The sequence below is a fragment of the Sminthopsis crassicaudata genome, chromosome 2, assembly GCF_048593235.1.
Source record: "Sminthopsis crassicaudata isolate SCR6 chromosome 2, ASM4859323v1, whole genome shotgun sequence".
NCBI lineage: Eukaryota > Metazoa > Chordata > Mammalia > Dasyuromorphia > Dasyuridae > Sminthopsis > Sminthopsis crassicaudata.
In genome coordinates, this window is record NC_133618.1 from 496,225,224 (window position 1) to 496,238,721 (window position 13,498).

Here is a 13,498-nt window from a genome sequence, read left to right on the forward strand (position 1 = left end):
CCAGAAAAGGCTGATCGGGGTAGTGAGGGGAATGAAGGCTATGTCACGGAAAAAAGTTCAATTTAAAGACCTAAGGATGTTTATAGTCTAGAGAAGAAAATACCTGGGGCAAAGTAAAGGCAGAGAGAGATATGATCATTGTCTTCAAGGACTGAACTTTTGCTTCCCTCTCAGAGAATACACATAGAGACAGAAAACAGAAATTAGGGAGAGGTAGATTTAGGCTTAAAGAAAAAAAAAACTTCCTAATAATCAGAGCTGTTCCAAAGTAGAATGATTGGCCTTGGGAGATAATGGGCTTCTAAAGTGTAGGGTAGAAGACTCCTCATCAGGGATTTCTGGGAAGGCAATTCCTCTTAAATTATAGGTTGGACTAGATGATCTCAGAGACTCCTTTGAAACTTTGGGATTCTGTGATTTTGTGACTTTTCAACAGGAACTGCCTAAAGAATATCACTTTAGCCTCTGCTTAGAAGTCTTAAGGCCTTTGCTAATGGCTATTTCCACAACCCCCTTCCCACCACCTATTCTACCTTTGGACAGTTCTATAAAGAACTGGGTCTTTACAAACAACTGGAATTTGCTTTTCTCCACCTTTCATCCATGCCTCCTAGTTCTAAGTCCTCTAGGGCCAAGGAGGTTATCTAAGTCTAATCTCTTTGTTCTATGAGAGTCCTTTCAAATAACGAGACATTGATAATGTTCCCCCAGTTATCCTCTCTTGCTTTGTTTCCTAATTTTATTCCTGTGTTTTATAGTTCCAATTAAACCATAAGCTTTTTGAAGACTTTTCCCCCTGTGCCATGGGCCTTGTACATAGTAGGTATAGTTTGAAGTTAGTTGAATGAATGTCATATCCACTAGAAAACAACTTGCTATGTCTCAGACTTAGGCTAAATCATATTCATTAAGTACAAAGTAGGGCGAAAAATTTCTTTCATTCTGTAATGAAGATGGCCCCATCCCCTTCCATTTTCCCAATGCCAACCTTATACCTCAATACTGAGTTTTTTTTTAAATCATTAACTAAGAAAAATATAGAGAAAAAGTATGGCACAATGACAGAAGTGTTTTTAGGAGTGATAAAGATCCTGTTTCTGACACATCCTGGAAATGACCCTGGGCAACTCATTATAAGCCTCAGAGTCCTAGGCAATGTTCTAGGATTCTAAATTACAGAGAAAGTATTTATCTGAATTGATAGAGGAAGTTAATCCTTGAGAACTTCTCACACCAGTGAAATTCCAGCTCCACTGGGAAACACAATTGGGAAGTGCAGAGAAACAAATAAAGGCTTGACATGGCTGCAATAATGAATCAGGATTATATCCTATATCCGATGCTTCCTATATATGTATGACTTTGGGCAAGTCACTTAACTGATATGTGCCTCAGTTTCCTCATCTGTAAAATGAGAGTTGGACTAGGTGATCTTTCAGGACCCATCCAGTTTTACATTTATGATCCTATGATTTAAGTTCCTTAGGATTTTCCCTCATCTGTCTGAGTTCTAAAATTTGGGATATCTTATTGTTGGGGAGGGACAACAGAAATTAGAACTAAATTAACTTTTTTTTAATGAAAAGATACTTTTTCTTGAGGTTCAGCATCATTCAAGGATTCTTCACCTAGGTTAATTCTAATGGAGTCTTTTTTCTCTGAATCTTAAAGATCCAAAGTTAACTATTCCAAAACCCTACATATTTAGTAAGAAGGCTAGAAATCAAGCAGAGATTTCTGTCTGTGTGTAGGTGATGGAGGTGTTGGTGAGCAGGATCCTGGAGCATAAGGTTCTAATTCCCATATTTTTTGAGATAACAAGCAAAACATAGTCAGTGACAATTTGGAGCCTAGATGAAAAAGTTCTGTGGGACTATGGCTTTTAAAGCCTGTAGACAGTGTGGTCTTATTGACAGACTAAATTAATGAGCCAGGAGATTGGGGTTATGATTCTATCTCAAAGACTAACTGTAGGGCTCCAGGTAAATTATTTTGCCTCTCTGTGCCTAGTCCTTGAGTTTCAGTAATATTTTTTTTCTTTTTTTCTGAGGCTGGGGTTAAGTGACTTGCCCAGGGTCACACAGCTAGGAAGTGTTAAGGGTCTGAGACAAAATTTGAACTCCGGTCCTCCTGAATTCAAGGCTGGTGCTCTAACCACTGCGCCACCTAGCTGCCTGAAACCTAGAGTTTCAGTAATAATGAAGATCCTGAATGTCTCAGTAGCTCTAAACCAAGAATTCTACGATCTTATCCACAAGGCCAATTCTTCACCTTTCCTTAAGAGACTGTTTTTTGACTAATTGGCTTGTCGAACAAACCGTCATAGTTATTCCCAGACCAATTTGACTGTCCTGTTGTGACTGGGAGAAAGCAAGGCCCATGGTGATGGCAGAATGTCAGCCTATATACTCTGCTAGCAGAGTTTGACTCTCTTGGATTGACACGGGTTGTTTCACTCAAGTGCAGCCAGAAAGAGGGAAGGAGACACATGCAGACTTACACAGAAGGGACAAGGACACAAGCAGATTGGCTCTTCGCACTCACCCGGACACCTGTGATCCCAGGATAGCCAGGGGGACCTTCTTTGCCCTTCAGACCTTCTTTGCCTTTCTCTCCTCGCTCGCCATCTGGGCCTGGCTCACCCTTGTCTCCCTGGGAAAGCAAAGAGCCATCAATTTTTCCAAGTCAATGCAATTTGAGTAAGCTGCCCTGTGGAAGGTGGGAGTTAGGTGCCCTGAGACCCATGATTTCATGGTTCGTTCCCAAAACAAAAACTGACTCATATAGAATTATAGCAACCATGTCAGCTAAGAAAAAGAGTAATAACGACAATTATTTTTAAATGGCATTGGCCAGGAGTAGGGAGCTGTCCAGCTGTGGGATGAGGACATTGAAGGAGAGGAGTGGGGAGAATCTTCAACTATCACTCTCCTATGTTTGTCCCATGGGCCTAATGGCTTCCTCCCAGACAGAATGAGATCAGTTTTGAGTGGGGCCAAGGTTTAAAACTAACCCCTAACCATTCTCCCCATCTTAAATATGCCTTAGCTCATTAATGATGTTCCAGAGATGTGGGAGAGGTAAAAGCACGCTCTGTCAGACTAGAGGGGTAGGTTGTCTGGATCAAAGACTCTTCTTTGACATATCCCCCAACCCCAAATTAGGCCACCCTCAAATATCAAGTGCAGTGATTACTCAGGGTCCCAATGCCAAGGAACAGTCCCTTTGCCAAGGGAGCCCTTTTCATTACCACTGGGGGTATTTATCTCAAATCAAGGGTGACAGGCCTACCACCGAGGCCTGACATGTGGTCTGACAACTGGAGATGGGCTTGGGGAGAGCCAGGAGGAAATGGCATGAAATGGCATGAAGTCATGGCAGTTTAAGGGCTGGTGCCAGACTGATGATCTGGAGTGGGGGGTGTAATTTTCCTTGGTGGGTTTAAAGTTTCTGCATCTGTGGTAGGAAGAAAAAAGGGGGAACATAGGACTAGGTGATCCCTAAGATTTTTTCTAGCTCCAGTAATCTGAATTTCTAAGGGTAGCCCTGAATGGCCACTAGGGACTGACCCAAAGGAGCCCCCGAATACGCCGTACGCCACACAGCCTTCTTTTCTAGATATTTGCTCCCTGTACCTCCTCTCTTCAGATGGGTTCTGGGTTTCAGCCTGTAACTGGGGAATAGTAAACAGCTTAGATAGTTTACACAGGGGCCAAGCTCATGACCTCGACCTCATTAACATTACTGAAACTCAAGGACTAGGAAAACAATTTATACTGCAACAACAACATTGTAAAGACAAATAGCTTTGAAAGACCTTGGAACTGATCAATGGAGTTATCAGCAAAGATTCGAAAGGGCACATAATAAACCTCTCCTAACAGAGAGCTGATTGACTCAATATGCAGAAGGAGACCTACATTTTTGGATATGGCCAGTAGGAGAATTTCCTTTGTTTAATTTTGCATTTCTGTTACAAAGTTTTTATTCTTTCTCCTTTTTCAAGTTGGGAGAATGGAGTGAAAAGAAAAGAAAATAAATGCTTATTAAATGAATGTAAATTAAACTTTTTTTTAAAGAGAACCACCCCTACCAAAAAATGAATTGTTGAAGCTCATTTCTCCCCTGACATAATTGTGAGAAAAGTGTGGATGACCAGGAGCTATTTGAGCCAAAAGCTAAGTGAGGGAAACTAGGAAAAGTGAGAAAATGGAAGAAAAGACTAAGGCTTTAAGGTCAAAAGAACAACTATTCTCATTTTGGATCACAGAGGAATGAAAGGATGGGAAGGAGCCAAGAACTTGGATTAAGGAACTACAATGAATGGAAAGAGACATGGTATAGTGACTGAAAGAATGCTGGACTTCTAGACAGGAGGTCTGGTTTAAAATCTCCATCCAACATTTACTATATACAAAGCTGGATACATTGTTTTGCCTCTCTATGCCTCAGTTTCCTTGCCTTAAAATGAGGGGAGTACTATTTTTACTACATAGTATATGAAAAAGAATTTTGTCAGCCTCGAAGCCCTAATTGAAATGTTTGTTATTGCTTAGGGGAGATCCCTTAGGATTAGGCTAATTGAAAGGGAATTGCTGCTCAATTAATGATGTGTGATGAGAGATGGGGGCCCAGTGGAGCCACTGGTCAGGGAGAAGAAATCCTGATTGACAGAAAACTCTTCAGACTGACATTTAAATCTCCTAGATACTGATGTGAAAATATAATGCAACTATTATAATAGATTTATATAAATCCCACCTTCAATTTCACTCAGAGTGTCATTGTGACCTTTCTGGGACGGTAAGTTGGGGCTAGTATTATGCTCATTAGATAAAGAAAATGGAGATCCAGTGACAGCTAGTGGTGTTTCCATGGACATCTATTAGCAGCTTCAAAGCTGGTACATGCAACTCAAATGCCAAGCTAAGTCCTGGTCCCAAGGCTACCTCACCTGCCAGAGCAAGATTCAATATTAAAAAAAAAACAACAAAAAACTATCATTGAAGAGAAGTCAGTTGGGCTTCCAGGATAGACACCTGGAGAATGAAATTGGTGGGCTCAGCTGCAGTAGTTCTCCCTGGGCCCTTGGAGCCTGCCTGAGGCCTGAAATGCTGGGAACGGAGAAAATGGGGCCAGGGCCCTGGAACGCCAAGATTCCAACCTGAGACTGGGAGCCAGGAAATTTCATGATTGATTCCTGCCTGGGGGATTTCTGGAATGCAGCAGGGTGGGGGAGAAGGCAAAAGGAGGATGCATGGCTGGTTCCTTCTTTTCTGCTCCCAGAATTCTGGGTCAGAGGATGCCATGCAGTGCTTCTCCTAGACTTGAGGGAGAGGAGACTAAGGAGTCTTGGATGAAAAGAGAGACAGAGGAGGCTAGAATGATGACTCTGCAAGAGGAGAGGACGTGACATCTCCTGGCCAGTCAGAAAATATTCACACCAAAAGGGGTGAGGGAAACCAGAAATCTTACATGTCACTAAGGAATCTTGAAAGCATGAATGAAATTTTTGGGAAGTCAGAAAGACACATCAGGTGTGTTCTGCTCAATCCTAGAGAGCTCAGGAGCAGACCAACGGGAAACAATCACTCAGACCTACTCATCAGGGCTTAGCAAGATGGATTCAATTAGGAGTTAGAAAAGTAGGAGTTCAGATCCCAGGTCTAAGCAAATTCTTTAACCTGAGTCTCAGTTTTCCCTCATGTAATATGAAGAAAGTTAGACTAACTGAGCTAAATTTCTTTTGAGTTCAAAGTCCTGGGACCCTGTTAGAAGTCTTCAGGAAGAATAGAAATGAGAGGGTATTAAATGGGGCAAGACAGATTCACTATGGTGGAAAAAATAGGAAAACCGAGGCTGTTGACCAAGTCCAGAAGAAGGGATTGCCCTTTTTGTTGCTTCAGATTCCTCAGTAGAGAGGCATTTTGCAGTTCCAGGAGACTAGACATAGAGACTTCACCCAAAAAAGTCTGGGTATTTTCTCATGATCTGAAAATAACTTGATGTGGTTTTGAAAATCTAGTGCACCCAGAACAGATGTGAGCTTGTTCAGACTCCTCTAATGGGAGTAGAGAAGATTCTCTTGCTCATTCTATAATTGGGGAAAAGTTGGTTGGACTTTGACAAAAGATTGAGAGAACTGGATCCTATGTGAACCTCAGGATCCTAAACGGGGACTCCTCCTCTGTTCATGTTTCACTAGCAGGCCAGCTAACGGCCACTTGTTCTTGGTTAATGTGGCCAAGGAGGAGGAGAAGGGTGTAAGGAAGCAGCAAACACCTGCCAGAAACAGCCATCTAAATTCCAAGATGATTCTAAGATGACCCATCTTATTTCTGCTATGACAAAAAGAGGTGGAGGATTTTCACACTCCCTTCTCTCACCTTGAAGAATGAGATGCCATTCCCAGAGAGTCTGGAGAAGGCAAACCATAAGAGTGGAGAGGGTAAGAAGTTACCATAGTTAAAGTCAGAAGACCCTTAAATTCTAACTCAGCTGCTTACTCCCTGTGTAAGTGCTGGGAAGACACTCAACTTCCCTGTTTTTCAGTTTTCTTTTAGATAAAAATAAAGGGGTTGGGTTAGATGATTTCTAAAATTCCTCCCAGAAATAAATCTCAGGCCCTGTAATACCAGAGGAGAAAAACTGAGGCTTATTGAGTCTGCTTCTGGTGGAAGGGAGCCCATAAGGAAAAGCTCCCTCTGTCCTAGAAGTTTAGCTCAAGGAATATGGCCTCCTCCCAAAGCCCTTTTCACCATTTACCTTCAAACCATCAGGTCCAGCTGGGCCACTATCTCCCTCCAGCCCTGTCTCTCCCTGTGGGAATAAGAATAATCATAACAGGTTACATCCATTGAGTACTTATAATTATGTACATTGTCTTGTTTTCTTTAAACAATTCTACAAAGTAGATATTGTAAGCACTGCTGTCCCCGTTTTATAGTAAAACAAACTAAGGCTCTTGAGAAATGAAATGACTTGCCCATACAAGCGGCACACGCAAACCTTGAATTCTTGTGACTTCTAGTCTACTATTCAAGTTATTATCTCATGTCCAGAAACAGAAGAGGTTGTGTTAGGGAGAGTACATCTTCTTCTGTAAGTTCACTTTCTCCATCCCTAGTTCTTCCCCCTTCACCCATTCCCATTCATACTTCCTTAGGGACCAAAAGCCGGTGTATCTACCAGCTTTGAGTTAATTTATTTAACCACTTATTAATCCTAATACACCCTTCAGAGTTTCAGGAAGGCAGAAATAGATTCCCCCAAATTTAACTAGAAGTCTGGGATTCAGCCTGAAAGATCACACGCTCCCCAGAAACTGAGCCAATCATTTCCCCTCTATGGGCTGTGGTTTCTACTTTTCTAAAATGAGGTGTTTGGATTGAATGACCTTGAAGGACTCATCAAAAACCTTTCCTCTTTTTTTTTTTTTTTTTAACAAAAAGGATTACAACACTCATGAACCGCTATAGTGCATTCTTAGTAAGAAAACATGTTCTATCAATGGAGACTAACAGCTGCTTGGCAACTTAGAATTTTAGGGACTTATCTGGGGACACTGAAAAGTTGTTCAATGACTTGTCCAAAGTCACACAGCTTATACGTGTCAGAGTTAATATTTGTTGACTGTGCTGATAAAGTTGTATTGGTAAATGTTTAACAATTGGCTCCCTCTCAAAAATACATGTCCAAAATACTTTTAAGTTTAATTTGCATTATTAAGATTTTCTTTATCACACTTTTGTAAATCTAGGTAATCAGAATCACAGCCTAATTTATAACTTTAGCTGATTTTTAATATGTATATGCTTATACTGAAAATTTAACAACCAGCTATCCAAAGCTAATATGAACTGGTTCCAGCATGCACCTGCATCTCTAGTCACTGACATGTTCCATCCAGCTTTCACAGCATGTGTCTTGTTTATAACTTTTCTCTATGTGACTGTTTCTGGAGACACAGATCCCAGTGCTATTAGTTAATGAACTTGTTTTTTTCCTCTCCACCTCTGGAATTCTCCTTCCTCTTACCCTCTCTTCTCTGCTCAGAAGGAAAAATGAATCTGTTAAGCACTTTGTAAAAAAAAAACACCAAACATCCAACAAACACCCAACCGTGCAAAAGCATTTAACATACTGTACTGTACAGTCACCCATCAGTCCCACAGAGCATGACTACAGGCTTTGTTCTTCACTTGCTTAACTCAAACACACTCTCTTCTGCTTCCATGCATGGGAATTCCTTTGTGAAAGTAAATGCCAGGGTCCTCTGGCCTGGAACCCAATCTTAGTGATGTCTCTGACTTTGACGGGGAGTATCACCACCTGCTGGGACTACATTAATGGAGCCTGGGCTTGAAAAGTTTGGGCCCTTTGTTAGAATACATTAAAATCATCCATGCTAAATTAGGCTAGTAGCAGCCCAAAGATCGAAAGGGAGCTTTAAGAGGCACTGAAAGATCTGGTCTTTGTTCTTGGAAGGGTCCAATATTATGAAGCACAGAACCAGGCAATGAGAGAAAATTACACCCAAAATCTTCCTTATGTTAAACCAGAGTGAATGAGGTTTTTTCCTTGAAGGATTGTAGAGAAGAGGAATGGTTTAAAAGAGAATCACAGATTATCAGGGCTTAAAGTCACCTTAAGAGATATTTTAGTACAATTCTCTTTTTACCAAGGAAGACATGGAGGTATACTCTCTTGTCTTGGGTCACACAGCTGGATGGTAGCAGAGCTGATATGATGACTTCTTCTACTGATGACTAGTACATTGATCTTTAGACTACATCACACTGCTTTGGGAATAAGAAGGGAATTGGCTTCTACTTACCCGCTGGCCAACCAGACCTTGCTCTCCAGGGATGCCCAAGGGTCCAAAATCGCCCTATGAAATCCAAACACACATGGTTCCATGTCATGGAGAAACTCCTCAATTTTATATCATTTACAACATCATTCCCTTCCTCCTGCCCCACTAGGCAGGCCAAAGAGGGATCTGGAATCCAGGGTACTCCTTTTTATCAATCATTCATTTATTTATTAAATGCCTACTATATGCCAGGAACGGTGAATACAGACAAAAATGAAATTATTCCTTTCCTCAATGAGCTTCCATTCAATTGGCAGAAAAATATGCTTACATATAAGTACATATAAAATAAATACATGGTAATATTTTGGGAAAACCATTAGGATCTAGGGGAGATAAAGAAAGATCTCATAAAGGAGATGGTATTTGAATTAAAATTTAATGGAAACGAGAGATTCTAAGAGGTGGAAGTAAAGAGGAAGTACAATCCAGGCATGAGGGACAGAGCCCGACAAAGATTTGGAGGCAGGAGATGGAACTAAGGGCAAGTGAATCATTATTGAGACAAAAAGTCTTTTCAGAATCCATGCCATCTAATTGTACTGCGTCCCAAAGTTTACCTGTTTACCTGCTCTTTCACTGACCTAGCAATGGTTCTATAGACAAGCTGACCTTCCAAGGACCTGTCTGAGTAGATTTCAATTTTAAGGTAGTCCTTGAAGGGCTAGTTTTTGGCCAGTTCCAGAAAAGCACATAGAAATTTTTTTTGTCATCTGTGAGCAGAGTCAGACATATCCAGTTCTTTGTTTCCTTGTGGCTGGTCAGTGATATCTGGCTATCACTAAATGTGTCTTTTAAAAAAGTTCTTTGTAATTACTTTGATTTGTTGTTCTTTTCTCTCATATCTTTTGTGGGGAGAAAAAATGCTCCTCGTGCCTGTAGGTTCAGATTACTGGTCATCTGTATATAGAATTGCATCTCTCTTCTCCCCATCCTCCAGCTCCAATCCCTGGTGATCCTCAGTGATGGAGGGAAGACTCTTTCCTACCCAAAGGACTAGTATCTCTTCATTCAAGTAAAATAAGATTTGAAGTAGGGTTGAGAGAAGAAGTGGCTCTTTTCCAGCTTGAGAGTCTTTAGATCCCCATTCCTTATATTTCCCCAAACTTCCCCTATTTTGAGAGCCCACAACAGCCTGATCTTCCCATTTCCAGTGCTTATAGATTATAGGACCTAAAGCTACAAGGGAGTCCTAGAGAATATTTATTCCAACTCTTCTTTTTACAAGTGGGAAAACTGAGGCCCAGAAAGGGGAAGAGGCTTGTCTAATATCATAGTATTCAAACCCAGGCTTTTTGACACTAAATGTGGTGTTCTTTTGACTATAGCACACCATCTCTACGTCTTTCCCTCAGCTCCCTACTACTCTCAGGTGTTCACTGCCTCTCCCCCAGGCCCAGGTTTCAACAATACCCTTACCCTGAGCCAACATTCCTTATCAGCTCCACGGAGGCTATGAAGCACAATTTTCTTTCTCAACCCAGGGGCCCCCTCCGGTTGAGAAGCCTTCAGTAGCCTGTCAAGCCAATTGGATCAATAGGGGTTTGTTTCCCAGGCAGGTGATTAGGGACACAGGGTAGAGAAGGAAGTAGGGGAGGCAGGTGAGAGTACAGAGCAGAGATTCAGATCGAGTATCAAGAACAGAAGATGAGGTAGCCTTAGAGATGCATCCCAAGGTTAGTCTGCTAAAGCAAACATTAAAGAAGAGAGATACACAAAAGTGCCTGATAGCCTAGATAGGACAAGCTTTATACAGCCCCCTGGTCCAGGGCTACTCAGCTGGATCAACAACAATGCTTCCTGTTTTCACTAGGTTACTAAAAAAGATGAAGGGATATTTCTTCTCCAGAAGGTTTCTTAGCATCTCAACACCATCCCAAATCTCAGCATACAGCTTATTGCAGGGTTTAGAGCTGGCAAAGACTTTAGACTAATGAATCTTCAAGGGCCCTTGGAATAAATTGTAGCCCATCTTTTGAGACCTGACCAAAGGCTTGGTCGTGGAGATGGGAAGACAGGGGATGTCTGCTGGTGAATAGTTTTTTTTTTACACTTTCCCCCTCTCCACCTCCCTTCCCCCCAGTATTCTCTAAACTCCATGGAGGCTTTGGACTTAATCTGGGGGCAGTCCAGAATGTTGCTGACTCTGAACTAGGGTCAAATCTAAAAGCCCCTGGGAACTCCAGGAATGCTTGGGCAGAGGGTAGGAAGGGAGAGAAAAGTTGGCTTATGGTTAAGCTTCTCTGAGGGGTGGGGTACAGAGAGGAGCTCAAAAGGTGGGTTTCAGTAAACTATTAGTATATAGGAAATCAGAGCTGGGAAGAATCTTAAAGACTGGGGTCAACCAGATCAATTTCAGATAAGGAAACTGAAGCCCAAGCAGGTAAAGAGATTTGCCTAAAATCACATAACTAGCAAGCAAGCAGCAGAGATGAGATCTGAATTTGGGCTATGTGGGGCCGGGGAGCTTTGAATAGGCTTGACTTATTCAAGTGAACTTTAAAAAATGCAAGCATTGGAACATCTCCAAGTGGGGTTCCAGACATCCAGGGTTCAAAGGTGAATAGAAGAGCAGTGAAAGAACCAGGGTTTCTAAATAGTGCCCCAACCAGGCTCTGGGTGTTTCCCCCAGGCCTCCCTCCTTCCTACTTTCCAATTGCAGCTGCCTGAGAAAGTTGAGTGGCCCCTGGAGATGATTTCCTCGTTTTTTCTCTGGGGTTTCCAAGATCTCATTACCCCACTCATGGATAGGAGCCCCCCCATTTGAGGTAAAGCTCAGTCTCTTCTGTGGGGCCCCAGAGCAATCAACCCTGGAAGGCTGATCGCAGCCAGTGACTCCTGGGAACTGTAGGGCCCCTTAGCACAGCCCAGATCTCTTTTCAAAAGGCATATCCCAGGCATTCTAGTCAGCCACTAACAAAGGCCTCTGTTCTCTGGGTCTGGGGGTGGGGTGGGGGCAGGGCTGAGGAGACTGGACTATGGATTCTGCTTACCTTCATCCCAGCTTCACCTGACAGGCCAGGCTCTCCCAAAGCACCAGGGGGTCCCTGTAAGAAAGTTCCATTGTAACTGCTAGAGCTGACCAACAGATGTCAGCAGGGAGGGATGCAGAGGGGAACCTGGCCCTCCACTCCCCCTCCAAGAGCTCATCTGCTTCAGCACAATAGACAGGGACGGAAGATGAATCTCAGAAAAGAAAAAGGAGGAATGTTGCTGTAACTGGTGAGACGTGGTCTCCAAGGAGAAGCATTGGACTATCAACTCTCTAGACCTGTGTCCAAGACCGAGCTCTATTGATGATTCATTGTGGTGTCCTAGGCAGGCCTTTGATTTTTCTGAGTCCCTCCAGTAAAACTTATACTTGTTCCCTTTGCAGGGTGAGGGTGGGAGGGATGGAAGGACAAAGAGGTCCCTGTATCCGACTGTGAGGTCCCTGGAGCTTTTAGGAAGAAAGCAGCTACACCATTCCCTGGGGCACAATCATCACTGCCCCAGGTTATTAATAGGGAGGAGCTCACCCAGACTGCAGCCCAAGGGGACCATCAAAACAGCCAAAGCCACAGGGTGGAAGGCAGGATAAGGCAAACTGAGGGAGTGACTGACAGGCGGAATGGGAAAAAGGCAAGACCAGAGTGAGCTTCAGCTCCAGTGCTTCCTAGCTGTGCCAGTTCACTTTCTCTGAGTCTCAGGGCTCCATCTGGAAGAATGAGGCGGTCTCGTACTTACTTTAGAAGGGTGTTGTGAGGGTAGCACCCCCTTGGGCATGGAGAAAGTCTCTAGTCAAAACCTCAGGGTGCAGCAATAGAAATTTGCTTTGTAGTTAAAGAGATATTTCCTCTCCCCCTTCTCCTCAACCCAGCTCCTTTGACTGGTTATCAGATCAGAGAAAGATCAGTCCCAATGATGGGGAGCTCCAAGGAGAGATGGCTTCGCAAGCATCTCCTCTGCAGGCACCAGGCTTTCTGAAGGGAGTCTCATGGAAGGGAACTGTCGTCAATGGCATCAGCACCAAAAAGGAAGTCCTTACAGGAGAGCCCCAAGGCTCTTTTCTCCTCTTTCCTAAAAATTGGGAGGAATGGGCTGAGGCCCTAGGGATCTGGGGTGAGACTTCCCACTATGACAACACAAAGGTCCTTCTGGGAATCAGGGGGTCGCCCTGCCAGGCTATAGGAGATGGAAGCTTCAGCTCTGTATGGCCTGGCCAAGCCCAGAAGCTGCTTGGAGGCAGGCTGCGAGCTGAGCTCCCATTTGTGCGGTTTACCACATTGAGAGCTTTTTGGCAGGCCTGGAATGGAAAATCTTGTGATTCACACAGCTACAAGGGGGTGTGTGGCGGGGCAGCAATTGCCTGATAGCTGAGCTTTAAGCCGAATGAGTATATCCATTCTCTTTGAGACCAAAAAGATGACAGACAACTAACCCCAAGAGATGGGCGCTCTGTTTTGAGTGGGGGAGGTGGAGTGTGTTGGAAAGGATCCTAAGTTCTGTGAATCTCAGTTTTTTTGTTGCCTTATTGACAGAGTTCTATACTCTTGTAAAGTCTCCACAAGTTAAATAGAGGGAAATAACTTCACCCATTTTTGTTGGCGTAAAGAGAGCCATTGAGTGGTGATAGGATCATAA

General features: G+C 43.1%; 1 protein-coding gene across 3 annotated transcripts in view; it reads right to left on the reverse strand.

Moving 5' to 3' along the window:
• Positions 1–13,498, reverse strand: part of COL27A1 (collagen type XXVII alpha 1 chain) — a 234,859-nt gene that overhangs the window by 48,448 nt on the left and 172,913 nt on the right. For all 3 annotated transcript variants that reach the window (XM_074293625.1, XM_074293624.1, XM_074293623.1), the window contains exons 34-37: positions 11,869–11,922; positions 8,837–8,890; positions 6,766–6,819; positions 2,545–2,652 (exon numbers count right to left, since the gene is read on the reverse strand). In XM_074293625.1, the coding sequence (XP_074149726.1) occupies positions 2,545–2,652; positions 6,766–6,819; positions 8,837–8,890; positions 11,869–11,922 (270 nt within the window). The remainder of the gene's footprint in view (positions 1–2,544; positions 2,653–6,765; positions 6,820–8,836; positions 8,891–11,868; positions 11,923–13,498) is intronic.